The sequence below is a fragment of the Nicotiana tomentosiformis genome, chromosome 2, assembly GCF_000390325.3.
Source record: "Nicotiana tomentosiformis chromosome 2, ASM39032v3, whole genome shotgun sequence".
Classification (NCBI taxonomy): domain Eukaryota; kingdom Viridiplantae; phylum Streptophyta; class Magnoliopsida; order Solanales; family Solanaceae; genus Nicotiana; species Nicotiana tomentosiformis.
The window spans coordinates 41032048-41056684 of NC_090813.1; the positions used below are offsets into that span (position 1 = coordinate 41032048).

General features: G+C 38.0%; 1 protein-coding gene across 1 annotated transcript in view; it reads left to right on the plus strand.

The window, feature by feature from the left end:
• Positions 1 to 7415: 7415 nt before the first annotated feature.
• LOC108946751 (tetratricopeptide repeat protein SKI3-like) overlaps positions 7416 to 24637 on the plus strand; it is a 29580-nt gene continuing 12358 nt past the window's right edge. Inside the window, 13 exon segments of the mRNA XM_070195216.1 lie at positions 7416 to 7579; positions 7665 to 7940; positions 8022 to 8144; positions 8231 to 8314; positions 8417 to 8467; positions 8863 to 8955; positions 9461 to 9601; positions 9733 to 9813; positions 10018 to 10265; positions 10347 to 10518; positions 23932 to 24047; positions 24140 to 24197; positions 24495 to 24560. Coding sequence (XP_070051317.1) covers positions 7577 to 7579; positions 7665 to 7940; positions 8022 to 8144; positions 8231 to 8314; positions 8417 to 8467; positions 8863 to 8955; positions 9461 to 9601; positions 9733 to 9813; positions 10018 to 10265; positions 10347 to 10518; positions 23932 to 24047; positions 24140 to 24197; positions 24495 to 24560 — 1512 coding nt within the window. The 5' untranslated portion in view covers positions 7416 to 7576.

Genomic DNA, 24637 nt, shown 5'->3' on the forward strand with positions numbered 1-24637 from the left:
TAGTGTACTCATACTACACTTCTGCACATCTTTTTGTGCAGATCCAGGTACATCCTACCAGTTCAGACATCAATGAGCTACATATGTACGGAGACTTCGAGGTATATCTACCGGCGTCCGCAGACTCCGGAGTCCCCTTCTATCATTATTATATTGCTTCCTTATTTTCCTTAGACTGTGATATATAGATACATTGAGGATAAATTCTTAGATACTTGTGACTTATTTCTACCGAATTTTTAGAGTTTTAATTATGTGAATTGCAGATTTATTTATTTCACATTTCAATTGTTATTCCGCATTGATAGGCTTACCTAGTCGTAGAGACTATGTATCATCAGGACATCCTACGAAGAAAATTTGGAGTCGTGACAAGTTGGTATCAGAGCTCTAGGTTCATAGGTGTTATGAGTCACAAGCAGGTTTAGTAGAGTCTCGCGGATCGGTACGGAGACGTCTGTACTTATCTTCGGAAGGCTATGGAAATGTTAGGAAAATATTCGCTTCTTTGATTCCTTACCGTGCGCACTGTTGACTTCAAAGTTCTAAACCATTGTCTTTCTATTCTCTTACAGATGGTGAGGACACGCACAACTGGATCCGATGATCAGACACCCGCGCCCCCTGTTAGAGCCGCAAGAGGCCAGGGTCAGGGCAGAGGCCGAGGAAGACCACGCGATGCAGCTAGAGCACCTGCACGAGTTGCTGCACCAGAGCCACAAGTAGCTCTAATTGGAGAGCAGGCACCTGAGACGCCTGTTACTACTCCTGCACTTCAGGAGACCCTTGCCCAGTTTTTGAGCATGTTTGGCACTCTAGCTCAGGCAGGGTTAATTCCACTTGCTCCTGCCACATCATAGGCCAGGGGAGGAGCACAGACTCCCGCCGCCCCTACTCCCGAGCCACATGCCCAAGTTGACAATGCCCCAGAGGTTATACCAGTGCAGCCAGTTGTCCCAGTTTGGCCTGAGGTTAGGACAACAGTTTCAGAGGGGGAGCTGCTCAGGCTCGAGAGGTACAAGAAGTACCACCCTCCCACTTTCAGCGGTTTAGCTTCAGAGGATGCTCAGGGTTTTCTGGAGGAATGTCACAGTATCCTTCATACTATGGGTATTGTGGATTCCAGTGGGATTTTTTTCATGGCATTCCATCTTAGAGGAGCGGCCTACCAGTGGTGGCGGGCATATGATATGGATAGTCTGACTGAGGTAATTTACTCACTTGGACTTAATTTTCAGATATGTTCTTAAAGGAGTATGTTTCTCAGAGTCTTAGAGATGCATGGCACGCAGAGTTTGAGCAGCTGCGCCAGGGTTCTATGACCATGTCGGAATATGCGGTCTGATTCAGTGATTTGGCTAGGCATGCACACCCCTTAGTTGCTACTGTTCGAGAGCGGGTTCGCAGATGTATTGAGGGTCTCTACCCTAGTATCAGATTCGGTATGGCCCGAGAGCTAGAGATGGACATCACATACCAATGGGTGGTGTCAATTGCTAGGAGATTGGAAGATATGCGGACTCGGGAGAGGGAAGAGAGGGAAGCTAAGAGACCCCAAGATTCTGGCACATATAATAATTCTCGTGCCCCAGCTGCAGCCCATCATGGTAGAGGATATGTGAGCCGTCCTATTTATTCAGCACTTCCAGCTTCCAGTGGTGTTCCGGCTACTTCCAAACCTCAGGTTCCATATTATGCATCGCCAACGTCTACTGTACCTCCTGTACGGGGTGCTTTCAGCGGGCAGTCTAGTCGATCAGGCTCGAGCCAGTCCCAGCAGCCACGTCCTCCGAGGGCTTGTTTTGAGTGTGGTGATACTCGTCATATCATGAGGGATTACCCCAGACTTAGGAGGAGTGTACCTCCACAGATTTCTCGGGCCCCACCTACTCCACAGGGCCCTCAGGCTTCTCAGGCCATGATTACTGCACCAATTGCCACTCTACCTGCACAGCCAGCTAGAGGTGGAGGTAGAACAGGTAGAGGTCGCCCTAGAGGGGGAGGCCAGACTAGATATTATGCCCTTTCTGCTAGGACAGAGATCATTGCATCCAATTCTGTGTATCACAAGTATTATTCCGGTCTGTCATAAAGATGCATCAATCTTATTTGATCCAGGATCCACTTATTCTTATGCGTCATCTTATTTTGCCTCGTATTTGGGCGTATCCCATGATTCCTTAATTTCTTCTGTTTACGTATCTACACCAGTGGGTGAATCTATTATTGTGGACCGCGTGTATCGGTCGTGTTTAATTGTTATCAGTGGTTTTGAGACTAGAGCTGATTTATTATTGCTCAGTATGGTGGATTTCGATATTATTTTGGGCATGGACTGGTTGTCACCCTATCACACTATCCTTGATTGTTACACCAAGACGGTGACATTGGCTATGCCAGATCTACCGTGGTTAGAGTGGAGAGGTACCTTGGATCATATTCCTAGCAGGGTTGTTCATTTCTTAAGGCTCAACGTGATATCATGTAAGGTTTCAGTGCAGTTAAGGTGTCTACTAATTGGGACTTCAAATGAGTGACCTCTTGTGGAAATTAGGTGAAAGTTGCATATGATGCACCGAAGTTATATATTTATGCAATGGCATTAGCAGTCCTAAAAAATAAACGGGACTTCAAATGAAAAAGAAAAACAAAGTTAGTTTTCAAATGAGTGACCTCTTGTTGCAAATAGGTGAAAGTTGCAGATGATGCGCCGAAGTTATATCTGTATGCAATGGCATTAGTATGCAATGGCATTAGTAGTCCTAAAAAAGAATCGGGACTTAAAATGAAAAATAAAAACAAAGTTAATTTTCTATGCATGCATAAAAATCTAGTTACAATAAATAGACATATGTGTAATACCTTTAGCATGTTTTCTAAGCAGTCTTCCTTGTAAATTTTAGGAATACCTGACGGTCCTGACCACCTGTCAAAATTAATTGGGAAGAAATTGCCATCAATAGCCAGTAATCCATAATATCCGGCAAAGCAACCCTTGCGCTTCCCCATATGCTGCATCGTAGATATCAAAGTCCACAATGATGCGGTCTCCGATAGGTAGGTTGTTGACCTCATTGACCTTGATCTTTATGTGTTTGGTAGTGTTGTTTGAGTCTTTAATAAAAAACCAAGTTAGTCAACCAAAAGGAAAAACATTAGAAATTTATAAAGTGAAATAAACATACATATAAGGCATATACCTATTGCCTCAACTTTCCAATGTTGTGTAGATTCACATCCAGGATGATGTGTGGACATTACACTTGGATTTGAAGGCTGAGTTGGAGCTTCTTCTTGTTGTGGGAATTCATCAGCTACTGAGGAACTTGCAGGAGCGTGCGGGGGAGCTTGTAATGATATTGAGGGCTCTATAACAAGTGACGGGGCTGGAGTTGTTGATTATGAAGAACGTTCAGGAACATCATATGGTCCATGAGCTGATTTTAATAGATTTCGAAAATGTTTAACCTTTGGCATGGCTGCATATTCATAGAAAAATAAAATATTACCGAATCAAATATGATCTAGTGCACGGAAACCTTACCCCTACCTATCGAGGTAGAGAGGCTGTTTCCGAACTGACTCATCAAGAAAAGTTATATACACAATTAGTGTAAAGAAATTTTTATACCATCAGTGTAGTATAATCTACTATAGCAGGTTAGGATACTATTTTTATCATATTATCAATTAATGCTTATTGTAAAGTTTTAACTATAATTAAACCATAAACTCATTACTTAAATAACACTTGTCTAAATTGTGGCAGCATGGATAACTACGAAGATTCACTCATCGGACGTAGAAAAACTGATACAAGAGGAAAGGAATAATATAGAGGACATGCCTTACTCATTGACTAAATTTTGGTTTGATCATTCCCATGAAGGGAGGACAATGATAGACACAAGCATGGAATAGACTAGGAGAGTGGAGCAGTACTATGTAATAAAACTGCTCATTCAACTCATGCAAAGGAAAAGGCATATATGTATTCAAAGAATATTATATACATGGGGAACACACATAGCATGGAACACTTTTATGGAATAATGGGAAGAATGCTGGATAATGAGTATGCACAAGTAATGGGAAGGGCAGGAACCAAGGCACAATAAGATACATTTTGACAACTCAAAATATAAAATTACAGTGACCATGCCCTTTTCATTGATTAAACTTCTATGGGTGGCGTTATTAATTTTTGCTCATTCTCAGAAAGGGAGATTAATGGTACTCATAAAGGAGAGGTGGGCAGTGCTCTACACAGCAAGCGTGGATAAATTTGCAAAAATATGCCAACCAATTGTGCAAAGATATGACATTTAAGATGGGCGTCAAACGACATGAAGTTTACTTGCCAATTTTATACTTGTTTTAGCTTCATTAGACTACATTTTGTACTATCACTGTTGGATATTAATCTCAACTGTGATAATAGGGATTATGTATACAGATTGTAGGACTTCTTGATTTTGTGTCTTTTATTTTAATTATATATAAAAACTAATCCACTGATAAAAGCATAACACTTGTCTACTGATAAAGAAAAGTGTTACTGGAGCAATTAAAAAGATCTTGAAAATTACTTAGCAGTAATCTCTAAAACTCCCATTTTCATTCAATAACATAAAAACAACTTTGAAAATAGAATCTTAAACTGATAAACTTGAATCCTTTAAGAAAAACATTCATATACAACAAAAACTAAAATGCGAAGCTACAAAAATTTGAAACTGAAACTCAAATAACACTCTTTCTTATCAAATTAACACTGCTTACTGCTATTGAAGCTACTATTGCATAAACCCGGAACCCACCAAGATTCTTCCTTCATCGACATGATCCAGCATAATCAACCCGCCAAATTACTCGAAATCCTTCTATTAACCTTTAATGAACACTCCGAACTACCAGCCACATTTACATATTCAATCTCTTACTGGATAGCCAGTAGAATTCTTCGCAGAAGCTTCGTCAACACCACACGACCGCTAACCTGCTCACAGGAGATAACCCACATGTGAAAATTACATGCCGACATATTCCAACGTCGTTGTACTGGGTATAATTACTACAAAATAAGTAGACCATCCTAAGTCCGAGCTCATTCACCAGCTGCACCAGCCCGTTCACTCCCCATTGGCATCAACTAAACGTGTGACAATACATTTCAATCCAAAGTCATGTTATATCCTTTTTCATATTAAGCTTACCCCTCCTGTCACACCCAATCTTCCTTAATATAGCAGCCGATATTCCAAATTACACCCGTAGACCTAGTCACTGACCACCATGAATCCCAATCATTCCAAACTTTCCTCAAGACGTGTAGCTATCATACCCCGTAACCCATATGCTACCTTTCCACTCTCCCACTTTGGTCAAACCCTCTCCTTTAAGCAACTACTCGACTCCTGTTTCTCACACTTGGCCTTTTAGAAGTTTAACCATCGCGAGACATCTCCCACGTGTCCTTCCTCATCCTTCGCTACCCAATTGTTGCCTTAAATCAATATCTATCTCTGTAGCACTTGAACCAATAGATCGCCACCAACTTTAAACCTCACCGAAGATCATCTTCCTTGAGCCCTCAACACCCGGAATACCGATTCAATCCTGAACCACCGCACACTGCGATCTCTGACAGCCACTTCTCCGGCACTATTTCACAATACCCTGCCTTGAAGGTAAATTGATGAACACCATAACACCGGCAAAATTAACACATTCAATCAAGGGCGACGATACCACATTATTGATGAAACTTCTACCACACTCGAAAATACCAAATCTCGTTATTCCATCAACCCAAATCTAAACATTCCTAGTCTGATTGCCTTTCCTTCGCCGGAAATAAAATACTGGATCTCTGAATCATGCACTGAGTAAACCTTCTTCCAAGTCATTCACTGCTTCGACACATAGACAAGCATCTTTCCATTACACAAACACGGTGCAATAGCAATTCACGAATCGTCATACCAATTGGCGCATAGCCCCAAAATCATCAGAAATACAGCTACTGAGCTGAGATGACAGAACATCCTTCCACAAGGCGATGCCGTTAGCCCCAATCGAATACGCAGGGAGAAACATCCTGCTCTACATCATTAGTGCCATTAAAATTCCTCGATTCCAATTTATAATAAGTGTTTCGCGTCGCATAAGATTGAATAGAAAGGAAATGAAGGCATAAGCCTCAAAGGAATTGAATAGCACGATGAGGAATCAAGAAGGGAAGTGCTCCTAATAGTCCCGTAGCCTCTCGAAGATAAGCACAGACATCTCCATACCGATCCGAAAGACTCTACTAGACTCGCTCATGACTCGTGATACCTAAGTGAACCTAGTGCTTTTATACCATGTTGTCACGACCCAAAATCCGTTAAAGGTCTTGATGGCGCCGGACACTACTGTCAGGAAAGCCAACACTAAATAGTTAATGAAATTCTCATTTTAATATTTTTAAAATTGTAAATTTACTTCAATTTATCTAGTAAAAGATGAATTTACAGAATAATAACAATATTTTCCAATTTCAATACTGAACATCCCATAATTATCCCAGAACCCGGTGTCACAAGTGCATGATCATTTTCTAGGAATTTAAAAAAAGATACAATAACTGTCCGGAATACAAATTGGACAGGAAGAAAATACAATACTCTGAAGGAGACTCTACTGGCTGCGGTGTGTCGTATAGAATGCAACTCACCTAAGTCCCCTCCATAATCGCGCCTCTGCGCCCACAAGGCCGCTAAACATATGTGTACCTGCACAAAAATGTGTAGCAAGTGTAGTATGAGTACGTAAATCAATGTGTACCCAGTAAGTATCCCGCCTAACCCCTAAGAAGTAGTGACGAAGGGTCGACTTCGACACTTACTATGGGCTATAAATGGGGTATCAATGATATAATTAAGTATGAATTATATGAACGGTTGCAAGTTCAATATTTTGAAGTAAGTAAGCAGTTCTTTTATAATTAAGAAATCTCCAAATTTATCTCCCATTATTTAACAATTTAACTCAGGCCGAGGAGGCAATATCATTATTTATAAGTTTCAAGGCAAGCAATACAAGCATGCGCAAATCATGTTGAGGTCGTACGGCCCGATCCAATAAATATTTAAATTGTGCACTGCCAGAGGGTCGAATGGAGCGAACCACTACCGAGATGCTCGGCCCGACCCACAAATAATAATTATTTTTAAGAAAATATAAGTTTGTCATTTACAGTTAAGTATCTCATACAAACCTTTAAGTAACTGAATTTAAGCTTATATAATTTTTTTATCAATATGACTAAGTGATTATATTAGCAAGTAATGACACAAACATTTCAAGTATAACATGATAAAGGTCTAAACTAGCGGACAATAGCATAATAATAGCTATGTACGGAGCTACCTCATAGTTACGTAGCCCTGCAATTAGCAAGAGAAGAAAACATAAGCTGAGGCTGCCTCGCCGGCAGTGAGACTACTAAGAATCGGAAGCTGTAGTGCCGGCAAAGCGCCGTCTCCTCTTCGAGGGCTTCCTCAGTAATCACGGAGCTTCGAGTGCCTTGAAAATGGTTCTTCCTTTCAACCCTTTCATATCTTTTAGTATTTTTTAACGACGTCAGTGACTGAATCTATCTTTAAGCTTTTACCTGTCAGAGTGAAGAAGACGATGCTATAAGACGGTTAGAAGAAGCAGTTGTGGACGATCCTTCGCTCCACTTTGATCTCGGGGTCTTGTTATGGGATAAGGGAGGAGACATTCAGGAAAAAGCCGCTCAACATTTTCTCATAGGGGCGAAGCTCAACCCACAAAACGGTGCTGCTTTCAGATATTTGGGACATTACTATGCTCGAGTGGCTGTCGACTCTCAGAGGGCTCTCAAGTGTTATCTGAGAGCCGTCAACCTTAATCCCGATGATTCAATTGCTGGGGTTTGCCGCATATTTCTTTGCTAAATTACATTTTCTTACTCACAACAGAATCATATTGATTTTTCTCCTTCTCTCTATCAGGAAGCAATATGTGATATACTGGACGGAAGTGGAAAAGAGAGCTTGGAGATAGCTATATGCCGTGAAGCTTCAGAGAAGTCACCCAGGGCCTTTTGGGCTTTATGCAGATTGGGTTACCTTTTGGTTATTGCTCATCATCCTAATCTTCTACTTCAACTTGTACATTATAGGGTTCGGTTCCCTGAAACAATTCCCCCACCCTTGGTTAGGTCAACCAAAAGAAGTGGTCCGAAGCAGTGCAGAGTCTTCAGCAAGCCATTAGAGGCTATCCCACATGTGCTGATTTGTGGGAGGTTATTTTCCTCTTTTGTTTCTCATTAGTCCGTTTTAGTTGCTGTGTAGTTTATTCCGTCATGGTGTCTCTCAGTGTCTTTGTCCATCTTGCACTTATCCAGGCTCTGGGTCTTTCCTACCAGCAAATGGGCATGTTTACAGCCGCTGTTAAGGTAATTACCTTTGTTTTAGTTCACAAGGGGCAGTTAGAGAAGTTAAAAATCCGCGAGATGGGGGTGGGGGATGGGCGGTGGGGTGGGATGATTAGTTCATCTATGGAAACATTCAGTTCAAGTACATACGTAAGGAGAGCTAGTGACCTTTTTCTCCCAATAAAGAAGGATGGCATGCCGTAAAGGATATGGACATCTGTAAATATGCTAATATTACACTTTGTTTATAGTTTACTGTTTCAAAGCTTTGGATTATAGATCCATAGATGTATATGTATTAAAAATTGTTGGATGGAATAAGATGTTTGTATAGTTTATTGCATTGTGTCACAATGATAGTACATCCCTTTGATGTCTGTTACTCGTTGCTCAATCTTGTCTTCTCATTATAACAGTCCTATGCAAGAGCTATTGAATTGGAGGAATCAAGAGTATTTGCATTGGTGGAAAGTGGAAATGTCCATCTGATGCTTGGTTCATTTCGAAAGGTAAAATTTCTCCTTGCGTCTGGACCATGCTCCATTTTATGCAATTATTAAAAAGCTTGATATATGTAGTTTAATTGTGGGTTTGGATTGGTACTCCTAAACATGGGCTGGTTTAGTAGACTGTTGCTTGAACGCAAATTATCAGGTTGTATGCATTATGTCTCTTGGAAATATCATAGCACGTATTATTCTTCCAAAGAAAGTCATGTAAGGATAGACAAAAAGGTTTTTTTTTTCTTATTAAAAAAAAAAAGAAAAATTCTCCCACTAAAAGAAAAAAAATAATTCTCCTAGTAAAAGAAAAAAGAAAACTTCTGTTAGAGTAAGGCTATATGTCTATGAGCTCATATGAGCGAGTACTTGCATAAGCCTTATTTAGGCTCAGCCTCAATGAGTTACAGTGAGTAGCATAAAAGATCTCATGATAATTCAGCGCGATCATACCTATAAAAGATATTCGGATTCTTTTAATGTTTCTTTCTTTACTCTTCCATCCTGAATGAAGGGAATAGAGCAGTTTCGGCAAGTTTTACTAATCTCACCTCTGAATTTGTCTGCGCATCATGGGCTTGCCTCTGCACTCCTTAGTTTGGCAAAGGAATCTATTGATTCTGGTGCCTTTAAATGGGGAGCTTCACTCTTAGAGGTTAGTGATCCAGTAATTTTGAAGTTTCACCTGCTTCTGTAGTATTATGGTGCAGAAGGACATACTTATTCTATTCCTTCTCCCTTCTTCTTTTGGTTGAGATTTTTTTCAAGCGATTTGCTTAATTTCAGGAAGCCTCGAAAGTGGCTCTAGTAAGTACTTCCATTGTTGGCAATATGTCTTGTTCTTGGAAGCTGCATGGAGATATTCAGGTAGTGTCTGGTGAATTTTGTTTTTTCTTTGCATAATGCCATTCATTTTCGTGCAATTTTCTGTACTCTTCCATTTCCCAACCCTTCATGCCTTCCTACAGTGTCATATGGAGTATGTCAAGCCTATCCCCATCAAATTACTTTACTACATTGATGCTTTGGTGTTGACTGGTTGACAATGGTGCTGCTTCTTTCCTTTGTTAGCTCATATACGCGAAATGTTTTCCATGGATGGATGAAGGATAGGGATCAGGAGCTGATGAAAAATCATTCAGTAGTTCAATCCTGTCATGGAAGAGAAACTGTTGCTTAGCAGCCAGATCTGCTTGTCGCTCCTACCAGCGGGCTTTGCATTTGTCCCCTTGGCAAGCTAATGTGTATACTGATGTTGCCATTGCATCTGAGCTTCTTTTATCGTTAAAGGAGAACTGTAAAGATGACATTAACTCTTGGTATATCTTTTGTTTTATTGCTTAATGTATAATTACATTTGTACTAGGATAAGCTTTTAAAGACACTAGTTCATTCAACAGGTTTGTGTCTGAAAAGATGTGCCTTGGAGGATTATTACTTGAAGGTTGCAATAGCGAGTTCTGGGTAGCCTTAGGATGTTTATCTGATCATTCTGCATTGAAACAAAATGCTTTCATACGGGCGGTGCAGTTGGAAGTTTCTCTTGCAGTTGCATGGGCACATCTTGGAAAGGTAACATGCTGCATTAGTTTCCAAGATTATCTGTTTTCGTTTATCTCTCAAAGCTGTCAGAGTTTAGGAGGAATAAGAGATAAGAAGTTAACTCACGAAACTAAATATTTTAGTAAAGTAATTAATCTTTTTCTCTATATTGCTGCTTGAAGATTCTTTGGTAACAATAAGTGATTGATGGATTTGTATCATGGATCACGTAATTACTGTCCCATTTATTGAATATCGATGCTAGAATCCATAGAATTTGGACAGCACTTCTTCCTCCGATCTTGAGAACAACTCGTGGAGTTTGCCAAAATGCATGTAAATTGGTCTATGATAAGATATTCAATCACAAGAGAGTCAACAACAACAACAACAAACCCAGTATAATCCCACAAGTGGGGTTTGGGGAGAAATAGTGTGTACGCAGACCTTATCCCTACCTTGAAGGTAGAGAGTCTGTTTCCGATAGACCCTCGGCTCAAGGAAAGATGAAAAGAAAGCAGTAGCACAAGCATTAACAACAACAAGATAATAAGAAAACGAAGCAAAAGGAACAATACGCAGTATTAGAAATCTTACAATAATAGAACACCAGACTAACACTAATACTACTGGTATGTGAAACACCAGACTAACAAGAGCAATATGCCTGAAAAAAATCATTCTTTTTCTGCATGAACTGTTAGAAAATTTAGCTTGGGCGTGCAATTAGTTTCCTCATTGGAGTCTTAAAGGTGGATCGATTCCTCAATTTATTAATTTGGTGGTTTAGGGCTCAAACCCATGAATTTCCATGTTCAAATCCTTCAAATCAAATCTAACCCTTGGTATAATATCATCATCTAAGCTGAAGTATTTCACTTGAATCTTAAATATTGATTTGATACCCATCTCAAAGATAGCACATGGATTACTAGTTACTATGAATGGAGATTACTGGCTGTTTTTTGGGGTTTGTTGAGTACGGCTTGATTTGTATAACTTTACTTAGATTTAGGCTCTCCTCTTTTCCCCCAAAACTTCTGTAGCTGCTGCAATGGAGAAGCTGTAGCACTTATTTTCCCCCATTCTCTTTCGCTGTCTCAAAGAAGACCAAGCAGAATGCTTGTATTTGCAACCCCAAGTTCAACCCTTCCTGTTGCCATCAGCTATACACCATAACATTTGGCTGGCCTCTTATTATTATATCATTATATATGTACCTGTGAAGCACTTATATGCTGCTAAATAAAGAATACCTTTCAGATCTGAAAAATTGCCCCAAACGCTCTTTCTCCCTTTGTCAATGTTCCAGCAAAGGAGGGAACTTGGTCTATTGGATTTCATGTGCAAAGCTTGTATCAATTCCCTCTTTTGAGACACCTCACATGTGACATGACTATTCTTTCCCAAACAATTCAGTTTTGAATTCTAATTCAAAGAGATATTAAACCATCACATAACATTTGACTTGCCCAAAACTTCACTTTATTACATTTCTAATTCCATTGCTCTTTTTGGACTTGCTAGCCACACTTCTTTTCTCTAAATATTACTGATTTATGGATAAATATTAAGCACTATTTCCACCTCAAAGCCGTTATACAAAGTTTCACTTATCTTTGTCGTCAAAGGTCCAGTTTTTCACCGTGATTGCCCATGGGTGTCAACGATCATTGACAGTAATTGTCATTCCATTTTTATTTTCAATAGTTGGGCAGAAGATGTCCAACTAGGTATTTGAGTGGATCACAACCCGAAATTTTTTGGACGTGCTAAAAGAGGCATCCATGTCGGAATGGGCTTGCTCTCTTTCCCTAAGCGAGGATCCTCTCCCAAGAAAACTAGGATCTTAAATTATCAGTTTCGATTTCTGATTTCAAGTCCCACATGTTTTTGTTTTTGTTTTTTTGTTTTCGTTTGTCTATCGATGATGCAAATAACTTGTAAGGTTAAAGTTTGTCATGAATGGTCAACAATGGGTTTACTTTTCCAGCAGTTGTTTAGATGAAGTCTAAGATATTTGTTATCCCATGAACAACATGTAAAGCGTTTATACTTTATAATGTTGATACTAAATGAGCAATTTGGTGATTAGTTCAATAAATTGTCATCCCTAATTCTTACTTTATCAAAAAAATTTGTCATCCCTGATTATTGTTAGTGAAAATAATATAAAACCGTGATTGTCACCAATAGCCTTCGGAACTCGGCGGTGATGGGCCCGCCCCTCTACCCTTCTCTTCTGAAATATCATGCTTAGTTCGTATGTATGAAGGACACTCAATCTTCTATGCTTAAAGAAATCTCATGGGTACACCACAACATAATAAGAAAACACATGCTACTCCTCAAATGTATAAAGTCCTTCTCTATTCCATCAAAAGCTCTCCTATTTCTCTCTCCAAATGATCCACATGATTGCAAGTGGAGCGACATCCCAAGGTTTGCGTCTTCTCCTCCTCCTTCTGAATGTCCAGTTGGACATTACTTCTTTACTGTGCCTGGCATCACCCATTGAAGTCCAAACCAACCCAACACTTCACCACAAACAAAATGCAATCTGACAAGATAAAAGATGGCAATCTACATCTTCGCCCGAGCACTTGCACATGAAACCAACTGACACTTGTAACTCTCCTCTTCTTCAAATTCTCAGCCATTAGAATCACCCCCTCGTAGCTAGACATGTGAAGAAGCACACCTTTCTCGGTACTCTAGGAATCCAAACTGAGAGATAAAGAAAGATTGCTTCCTGTCTACCCAAAAGTAAACGATTAAATGTCCTTCAAACACCCCAAACAATTAAATGTCCTTTATGCTCGCAATGGCAAGCGTTACTGGGAAGTTGAAGAGGCTTCAATGGAATTTCTTGTGGGGCACAGAAAAGGGGATAAAATGTCATTTAATGAACTAGAATGTGGCTACAAGCCCTATAAGGTATAAAGGGTGTGGAGTGCAAGATTTGAGGATGTTCAAGAAAGCCTTATTGGGAAGTGGCTCTGGAGGTTCGCTAAGAAATGTTTAGAAAAATTTACCTTCAAAAGTCAGCTCTCAGTCTTGCAGGTTTCCAAGACTATATACAGATTGGTTTTCCAACACATGTATTGCACGTGTATTCCATGCTATAAGTATAAATTTCTTAAAATGATATAAATAATATTAAAATAAGTGTGCGCTGAGTTACACAAAATTAGAAAGTAGAAAGTGCAAGCTCAAACTGAATATCAAATATTCAACATAACAGTTTTCTTGTTTGTGATATTTAGCAACCCATGGTTTAAATTTGAATATGAGCAGCGTCGGCTATGGTTGCAAATGCTTCATGTCTTAAAGTTTGTGCCATGTCTTTAAGGAATTGTAACCTTCGCCTTTTTACAGTGGCATACATTTCAAGAAGCTGTTGTCGAATAAAAGTAATAGATACTTATTAGTTACTGACATCAAAAGATTCAATTGATATATACAAATCATAATTGCCCGTAGAGTTATCCTTTGTCTGATTCAAACTTATAAGTCTTTCATATTGTTAGTTTACAAATATGTATAGTGTAGTCTTGTCCCACATTGGAAGATAAGTAATATGTCCTTGTAGTGTATAGCTATAAATAAGGACCTCTTGTACTGTATTCATGATCTAATATCAATAATATATTTCTTTCTCACATGGTATCAGAGCAATTGTGAGATATTTATCGCTGTGCATAAATTCCAGCGATTCCGGGAAGAGAAATCAGTCAGCGGAAGTCTTTTTCCGGCTACTCTTTTAAGGCTGTTTTGCGTTTGCTTCGTCTCCGTCAGTGTTGTGCAAAATCCAACACTACCACAAGAGTCGTCATTGTTCGGCGACCAAACCCCAATGAAAATCTCCGGCAGCAGCTTCCTCACGCACCACCAGAAGCTCACGCGCGTGAGCTCACGCACCGGCGCATACGACCACTTCCGGCCATTTTTTGAAAAACTTCCTTCAGAACAGTTGGGTCGCCTAGTAATTCCGATCCTACCCCTACTGTTTTCATTTCATTCCGACCACTTTGAGTTTTTTCCGGTAGCTACAGTACTATTCCGACAACTACAGTAGGATTCCGACAGCTACAATATTTCCTTATTCTGTTTCTGTGTTTCATTACTCTGTTTTAGTGGATTACAGTTAATTCTTTCTCTTATTTGGTAATAATTTGCAACGATGTCTTTGGGATTTGATGCTTTTGGGTCTAGAAACATGAGTTCTGGAAGCTCTAGTGCTATTATTACCTCGGAACCTTTAATGGGAGGTTCAAACTACTTAGCTTGGGATTCATCTGTTGAGTTGTGGTGTAGAGGCCAAGGTGTTCAAGATCATCTAATCAAAAAGTCTAGCGAAGGAGATGAAAAGGCAATAGCACTTTGGGCAAAGATCGATGCTCAGTATGTCTGCTTTACATACAAGTGGTACTTGGGAGCTTGTTCCTCTTCCTTCAGGTAAATCTACTGTTGGTTGTCGTTGGGTTTATGCAGTCAAAGTTGGTCCCGATGGCCAGGTTGATCGACTTAAGGCCCGTCTTGTTGCCAAAGGCTATTCTCAGATATTTGGGCTCGATTACAGTGATACGTTCTCTCCCGTGGCTAAAGTCGCATCAGTCTGCATTTTTCTATCCATGGCTGCGGTTCGTCATTGTCCTCTCTATCAGTTGGACATTAAGAATGCCTTTCTTCACGGTGATCTTGAGGATGAGGTTTATATGGAGCAACCACCTGGTTTTGTTGCTTAGGGGGAGTCTCGTAACCTTGTATGTCGCCTGCGTCGATCACTTTATGGTCTAAAGTAGTCTCCTCGAGCCTGATTTGGTAAGTTCAGCACGGTTATCCAGGAGTTTGGCATGACTCGTAGTGAAGCTGATCACTCTGTGTTTTATCGGCACTCTGCTTCAAGTCTCTGTATTTATCTGGTAGTCTATGTTGATTATATTGTTATTACTGGCAATGATCAGGATGGTATTACCAATCTGAAGTAGCATCTCTTCCAACACTTCCAAACTAAGGATCTAGGCAGATTGAAGTACTTTTTAGGTAATGAGGTTGCTCAATCTTGCTCAGGTATTGTTATTTCTCAAAGAAAATATGCATTAGACATTCTTGAGGAGACAGGGATGATAGGTTGCAGACTTGTTGACACTCCGATGGATCCGAATTCCAAAACTCTGCTAGGACAGGGGGAGCCGCTTAGCGATCCTGCAAGCTATAGGCGGCTGGTTGGTAAATTAAATTATCTCACAGTGACTAGACCCGATATTTCTTATCCTGTGAGTGTTGTAAGTCAGTTTATGAATTCTCCCTGTGATAGTCATTGGGATGTAGTTGTCCGCATTATTCGGTATATAAAATCGGCTCCAGGCAAAGGGTTACTGTTTGAGGATTGAGGTCATGAGCAGATCGTTGGATACTCAGATGCTGATCGGGTAGGATCACCTTCTGATAGACGTTCTACGTCTGGATATTGTGTTTTACCAGGAGGAAATTTGGTGTCTTGGAAGAGCAAGAAACAGAATGTAGTTGCTCGGTCTAGTGCAGAAGCAGAATATCGAGCAATGGCTATGGCAACATGTGAGCTAGTCTAGACCAAACAATTGCTCAAAGAGTTGAAATTTGGTGAAATCAGTCTGATGGAACTTGCGATAATCAAGCTGCCTTTCATATTGCATCAAATCCGGTGTTCCATGAGAGAACTAAACACATCGAGATTGATTGTCACTTCGTCAGAGAAAAAATACTTTCAGGAGAAATTGCTACAAAGTTTGTGAGGTCGAATGATCAGCTTGCAGATATTTTTACCAAGTCCCTCACTGGTCCTCGTATTGGTTATATATGTAACAAGCTCGGTACATATGATTTGTATGCACCGGCTTGTGAGGGAGTGTTAGTTTACAGATATGTATAGTGTAGTCTTGTCCCACATTGGAATATAAGTAATATGTCCTTGTAGTGTATAGCTATAAATAGGGACCTCTTGTATTGTATTCATGATCTAATATCAATAATATATTTCTTTCTCGCACATGTGTATTTGATCTTCGTTCTTTTTGAAGCCATTTCTGGGCTACACATAAATTGGCACAAAAGCTTCATTTATCCGATCAATGAGGTAATGGAGCTACAAAGTTTTGTTGATATTCTTGGTGGGAATGTAGGTGAATTACCTACTGTATATTTGGGGATGCCATTGGGAGCCAAGAGCAAATCAAAAGAAATTTGGAATGGTGTGCTGGAGAAATGTGAAAAGAAGCTAGCAAATTGGAAGAATCAATATCTATCTATGGGGGGTAGACTAATCTTGATTAACTCTGTACTTGATGCCATGCCTACTTATATGATGTCTCTATTCCCAATTCCAGCCAATGTAGTGAAAAGAATTGATGCATTAAGAAGAAATTTCTTATGGGAAGGCAACAGTGAGAAGAAGAAGATTCATCTGGTTAAATGGAATTTTTTTACTACTAGCAAGAAGACAGGGGGATTGAGAATAAAAAAACGGAGAGTCCAGAATCATAGTTTGATGATGAAGTGACTATGGAAATTTGCGGCAGATGAGCAATCACTGTGGAGAGAGGTCGTTAGGGAGAAGTATGGAATGGAAGGAAAATGGACAACCAAACCAATGAGAAGTCCATATGGTGTCAGTTTGTGGAAGTCAATTAGGAATTTGTGGCCAAAAGTGATTAAGAAATCCAGATTCAAAGTAGGAAATGGTACGAAGATTTCCTTGTGGGATGACAATTGGCTAGGCCAAGGTCCGTTGAAGCTACTTTTTCCAGACATATATACTTTGAATCAACAACAACAAGCAACGCTAAATGAGGCATGGACTAATCAAGGTTGGAATCTTACCTTTAGAAGACTTCTAAACGATTGGGAGATTGATAGAGTAATAGAGTTTTACAATACTTTGGAGCTATTCAGTGGAATCAACTCTAATCAAGATCTCATCATATGACAAGGGAATAGGCAGGGGAAGTTTTCTGTTAAGTCTGCTTATAAGGAATTCAACCTGTCTAATAACCAGGTTGGATGTTGGCCATCGAAGATGATATGGAAAGTAAAAATCCCTTACAAGGTTGCTTGCTTTACATGGTTACTAGCAAAAGAAGCGGTTCTATAATCTAATTAAGAAAGGTTTCCACTTGTGCTCTAGATGTTACCTATGTGGAGAGGAGGCGGAGACAATCAGTCATCTCTTTTTGCATTGCAAATTCACTGTTCAAATATGGAAAATTTTTATCAGTTTTAGGGGAATTTTATGGGCAATGCCGGGAAGAATTCTTGATGTTCTAGCTTGCTGGAATAAAGAGGGCTGCCTTTCTAGTTATAAAGAGAGATGGAGAATTGTCCCAGCGTGCATATGGTGGACAATTTGGGAAGAGAGAAATCACAGGTGTTTTGAAGACAAATCCAGAAACATCCAGAAGACGAAGATGAAATGTCTAGCTCTCTTCTATTTTTGGTGTAAAGGAAAGTTTTTGGAGGATCATGAATCCATTTTTAATGTGCTAGATTCCTTGTGAGAAGAACAAGGATTATAAGTGTTTTAATTTCCTTTTTGGACACTCATTTTGTAATTATGGGTGACTTCACAAATTTAGTGAAGTTTATATATTAATATACAAATATGTTAACTTTTCAAAAAAAAAAAAATATAGAATATGAAAAGTCTTAACAGATGGAAGCTAAAAGAAGAGAACATAAAAAAGAGTAACAGACAAGCTCATATAACCTCTACATAAAAGCTGGAACGGCTACAATAAATTCGATAACTGCGATTCAAAAGTTATTTAAATTTATAACACAGCTAATCACCATCTTTGATGCTAAAAGCTGAAGAGTAAGGTTTTTTTTGGGTCAAGAGCAAAATGGTATATTAGCTATTAAAGGATATTATGGTAAATCAGCTTTTAACTAAAAGTGTTCACACTTGTAATATACTCCGTATGATATGATATTACAACCCATACTCTCAACCAATGTAAGGTCCCTAACAACCTCGAATGCCCACGGCTGGACATTTGGAGCTTGGATAGTATAACATAGGATGTTGGGCTTGACCTTGATAACCCAACATTAAGGATGTGTCTGGCTTTGATACTATGTTAAGAAAAATGAATCGTGGATTTAACACAATTGCAGAAGTTATATCAGGAGTTAAGAATTGTTCAAAACCATAAAAAAAGATTGCAACTCATACCCCCAACCAATGTAGAATTCTAACAATATAGAACATTCAAAGGACTGATAGTAGAAACATATGGTACTCAAAACGGTGGTGGAGGACTGGAAACATCACACTACCTTATGGTTACAGATTATGGAGGAACATTATGAAGGTACGTGGAGAGTTCATTGACAGTATCATCTTTAAAGCTGGAATTGGAAGCATAGGTGGTGCAGAGACATCAGTTTAAGTGTTACCTTCTCAACAAACTACAACATATTGAGCTAGGAGGAGACAACAATTTGTTATGTAGAGAAAGCAGGAAGGTGCTCCTTGGGATTTGAGATTAGGAAAAATTTACGATACTGGGAGGTTATAGAATTTCAAAGAGTCATGGGCAATTATACAAACATAACATTACATTTTCTTTTTGATAAGGTAAAGGTTTCATTAATAAGGTACCAAGATGGTACAAAAAGTTACAAAAAACACCCCAAAACAACCATATCCTACAGGCCTCCTATTAGATCCAGAAACTCTAAAAAATGTTGTTGTTCCACTGATACACTGCTTTTACACCAATAAAACAATTTGTGAATACATTTGTTTCTAATTCTAAAAATGTGCTCCCTGTGTCCTTCAAAACAAGCCCGGTTCCTTTCCAGCCATAAAGTCCAGAAGATGCATAATGGGATGGTTCTCCATATTTGCTTCAGTCCTCTAGGTACTCTTTGATTATGCCACTCTTCCAACAAGCTCCTAACAGTCTGTGGCATTACCCAAGAGATTCCACAGATGTTTAAGAATAAATCCCAGCATTGTCTAGCAATTCTACAATGAAGCAGAATATGATTCACTGATTCTAGATCTCCTTCACACAGATAGCATCTATTGCTAAGATTAAAACCTCTTTTTTGCAAATTGTCTTGTGTCAAACATGCTTCCCAATTTTCCTCTGCATCAAACACCATGTTGATAACTATCTCCATTGCTAATAAAATCATTAAAAAAAAATCAGTGAATGGCATAATTGAACCCCTTTAAACCTCTCTGTATGGATATATAAACGCTTACTCTAGCTGAAGTCTATCAATATTTTACAATGTCCCTAAAACTGTATCAACAAACCGCTTCCAGTAAGAATATATTGATAAAGAAATAACATAGAGCAGCACTTACAGGCATAAGAATATATTAAAGAAATGACATAAAGCAGCACTTACAAGCATTATAACTTCTTTTAACTTTGAATGCATACGCGATTCAGAAACTCTTAAGCATAAATGTGACTGCAGAAAAAACATAGCTAAATCCAGTGTTGTGAAGAGCGTGAAGCGAGTAAAAGCGACAACCCCCATTTCGCTTAAAGCGAGAAGCGAGAAGCGAAGCGAAGCGCTCGCTTTTTTGAAGTGAAGCGGAATTTTAAAAAAAAAATTAAAATAAATACTGCATAGACAACACATGTAATTGTAAGCAAATGTTCAATACTTCAATGTAAAGGATATAAAAATTAGAGAAAGGACAGTTTTTCTCCGTTAAAAACTGGGCAGAGAAAGAAGAACCCAAGGATTGGCATCAATTCTGAGAAAGAACCGAAGGTTAAAAAGAAAATTCGCCAGCATTTCGCTGCTATTTGGACGTTGAAGAAGAAGAAGAAGAAGAAGAAGTAGTAGAAGAAGAAGTCTAATGCTCTCAGATGCTCTGCTTTAAAATCCTAGTCATTTTAATATTAACAAAATATCGTGAGGAAAGATGACTATTGCAAGAGGCTAAGGGGATAAAATCAAAACATGCCTTAGTTCTTTTTGTAATTTCATGACCCTTTTTAGGCATCTACCTTACAACGTAACTACCTCGAGTAACATCTATAAGTACTAACATATATATGTGGTAACTACCTCGAGTAACATCTATAAGTACTAACATATATATGTGGTAACTACCTCGAGTAACATCTATAAGTACTAACATATATATGTGTAAATATTTTGTTCAGAAGGACAATTACATCGGTCCCTGCCTCTAGGTTTAGTCAGAATAGGCTTATACAAGCCACATCATCCGGATAAATTAGTTGCATCAAGTTTCTTTTGCTGCAATATCGTAATATAGTAACATGAGTAGTAGAGAAGAACAACAATGTAAAAAACTACTTTTTTATTTTATTTTAAGTGGCACATTTTTAATTTTAATCTATTTAACAAATTAGATGTGTATTTTTCTTTAATCTTTTCTTATTCCTTTCAAATATATGCAAAATAAATACATTATATTTTTCATAGGTGAATTTGTTCAATAGATGAATTAATTTTTTATAAAATAAAATTGTTATATGTTATAGTACTTGCTATATTATGTTAACTATTTAAAATCAAGTTTAATATAAATATACACCTAATGAATGTAAAGTGTTGAAACTCTAGTAAAAAAAAACGTCTAGAACATCACTTGAAGTTGCTAACCTAGGAAATTATGCCTGAGCGAGGGTTTATCGAAAATAGTCTTTATACCTGCACAAGATAGGGATAGGTCTGCGTACACACTATCCTCCCCAGACCCTACTTGTAGGATTATTGTTGCTAACCTAGGAAACCATAAGGGAAAGTGTTCAATATTAGTACAAAAAACATCCTTCCAAATCACTAAAAAGTAATAGAAAACAACTATTGCTTCTTTTTGTACTTGTTAACTTTATCGAAGCTTTAAAAAAATGGAATAGCAGAAAAATTTCCTAAAACCCAATTGCAACTTTAGTCAATAATCAAGCTTTATTGACTATATTTATGAACAAAGTCAACAATCAAGGTTTAGAAAAGTAAATTCAGTTTGCTAATGTGTGAAACTATTCAATTATTTATTAACGTATTAAATACCATCTAAAAATAGGAATATAACAAAATTTTGAAATAATGGTCATTTAAGGTTTCCTCTTTCAAAAACAATTGTTAATTTACTATCCAAACGTTTAATTTAAAATTTGAAAAAAAGACAAAAATAAAGTATGCAAATACATTATAATCGGTTATTGATGGTCACTTATTTTGTCTTCTTATGATATCTTAAATAAGTTCAATGTTATGGAATATTAATATTAATGTGAAAACTTAGCTAGCGTTTGGACATAGATTTGGTTCAAACTTGAAAAACATATTTTTAAAATTGTGTTAAAAAATAATTTTGAAAGTTAAAGTTGTGTCTGGACATGCATTTTATTTGAAAAGAACTTGAAGTTTTGTTAGTGGACGAAAAAATCTCACCCAAAAGCTACCGTAAACCAGATTTTGGGAATTTGAAAAAAAAGCAATTGTTTTTTCAAAAATCAATCATATTCCATGAACAAACAATATTTTTAAATTTTATTTGAAAAAAGGTTACCAAAATCTATGGTTAAACGGGAGCTTAGTATAACGAATTTGAGTTATACTAAAAATAAGGATGTTATCCTTTATGATACCAATAATATTCTCTTTTATACACCACCACGTTTTCAATTAAGTCCTTATAAAATTCACACAAAATTATAAAAGCCAAAGTAGAAACGAATTCAATTCTGTTGATTGTGAAGGATGAAAGTGAGTTTATTTGTCAACTATTTTTATTAGATAAATTGAGATTTAAAAGAAAAACTTACCCATTTCTGATTGGAGAAGCAAATATCATTTCTATTCCATGATAGTCCTTAATAAATTACGAACCTAAGAATAAATAGACAAAGTTCAGAGAAAAACCTCATCTTAATTGGCTTAATCACCACGAGAAGTCGCACATCTTAATTGACATTCAATAACTACTACAAACTAAAGTTTTATTGAACAATAGTTAATTGGAGGTTAATAAGCAGCCCTCGATTTGGCCGGCATGTAATCGTATATGCCAGTGTTGTCAAAGGCTCATTTAAGACGCGCTTAAGCCCTGAAGCTCAGGGAGGGCGCTTCACCTCGCTTTAGATGCGCTTCAGTGTAGGCAAGACACTAAGGTGTGCGCCTCATTGCCGATGAGTTCTATATTGAATCGAGCGGGTACTGAAGACAATATTATCAGCGAATAAGTGTATTAGTTGTTGACGAAGATATTAGGAATGAGTTTGTTCCTTTTTCTTGAATGACATATGTATTTTTATTTTTTTCCCTTAGTTGCGCCTTTTTTTATTAAAACCCACATTTTAGTTGCGCTTTGCGCTTAAAGCCCCAATCGAACTGGAGTGCTTTTTAGAGCTTTTCGCTTTTGACAAGACTGGTATATGCAACATGTAAGTATTAGGTGTCAGATAATATGTTAAGCAATTTTTTTGGAAGCTTAAATGTCATTAAAAGTTCGTATCTTTACACAAATGCCGGGTCATATTTACTGATTACTTTTTCTAGACATATACATATACATATACATTATTTATACATAATTAATACATAAATTATGTATATATTATACCTCCACCGGCTATTTTTAGTTTAAGCAGTTGGACGAGCTGTTATTTGGGTTAATTTTTCTTAAAAGTTGGATCTGGACTCCACATGCTTTAGGCAAAAGTTGCATGACCTCTTCCATGTAGTACCTTGAATCATCAGGTTTTGTGGGGTAGTCTTGAAACTTGATCAACAAAGAAGGGGCTATTATGGACCAGACAAGCAAGCATGTTGATGACACGGATAGCTCAAGTAGCTCAACTGTGCCTTCTAATATATGTATATATTATACCTCCACCGACTATTTTTAGTTTAAGCAGTTGGACGAGCTGTTATTTGGGTTAATTTTTCTTAAAAGTTGGATTTGGACTCCACATGCTTTAGGCAAAAGTTGCATGACTTCATCGACGGAAATCCTTGAATCATCAGGTTTTGTGGGGTAGTCTTGAAACTTGATCAACAAAGAGGGGCTATTATGGGCCAGACAAGCAAGTATGTTGATGACACAGATAGCTCAAGTAGCTCAACTGTGCCTTCTAATGTAAGAGATATCATATACAACATCAATAACTTATTAGTGTATTCATCTTTTTTTTTTTTTTTGACAATGAAATTATTACTGTATTTTTATCTGCAGCAACAAAGTAAAAATGAACATGTTCTGGCTGTTCACTTGTTTTTTTTCTTTCTTTTCACCTGCTTCCCTCTTTTTCTATTTTTTTGGGGGTTCTCCTTCTCCAATGTGCTGAACTATTCAGCATTGCAAGTCATGATCATACTGTAGATTAAGGTTTGTGTTGTTATGTAAATTGATCGATCCATGTGAGATGATTAGAGTCGTCTAAAGTTGGGTATTTATAGCTTTATCGGCTGGAGGGGGAAAGTCAATTGGCTCAGCTAGCATTTGATCGTGCAAGAAGTATTGATCCTTCACTTTCATTGCCATGGGCAGGCATGTCAGCTGATGCTGCTGCAAGGTAAATTCATTTATGTTATATAAAAGATCATAAAGAATGATGCATTTACATCTTTTATGTGAAATATAAAGCTGAATACGCTTCTTAAACAGGAATCTGAAACCAGACGAGGCTTATGAGTGCTGTCTTCGGGCGGTTCAGATCTTTCCAGTACATTCTCTCTTTCAGTGTTGTTTTCAGAAATTTTTTGAACTTTCACTTTTTTTTTTAAACAAGATGTTTGAACTTTCACCTTGCCTGGGAGTTTTTCATGTTGCTTTTGTATCTAAAGTTTGTATCAGGTGAGCATCATGATGCTTCTGAAAACAAACTTTAGAGTTCAGATACAAACGTATATACAGGCGATTTTCCCAACAAATCAATACAATTGTTACACAATTGTACATGTTTTTTTCCAGTTGTTCATTGTCCAATTTGGAGGTTCTTACAGTGCCTGTGTATGAATAGCTTGCAGAATTCCAAACTGGTCTAGTTAAGCTTGCTCTGCAGTCTGGTTATCTGCGATCTTCAGAGGTACTTAAGCACTCGGTTTACAATCGATTCTTGTCTGTATAGGCTCTGAGTAATTGACAAGGGAGTACTTTGGATAG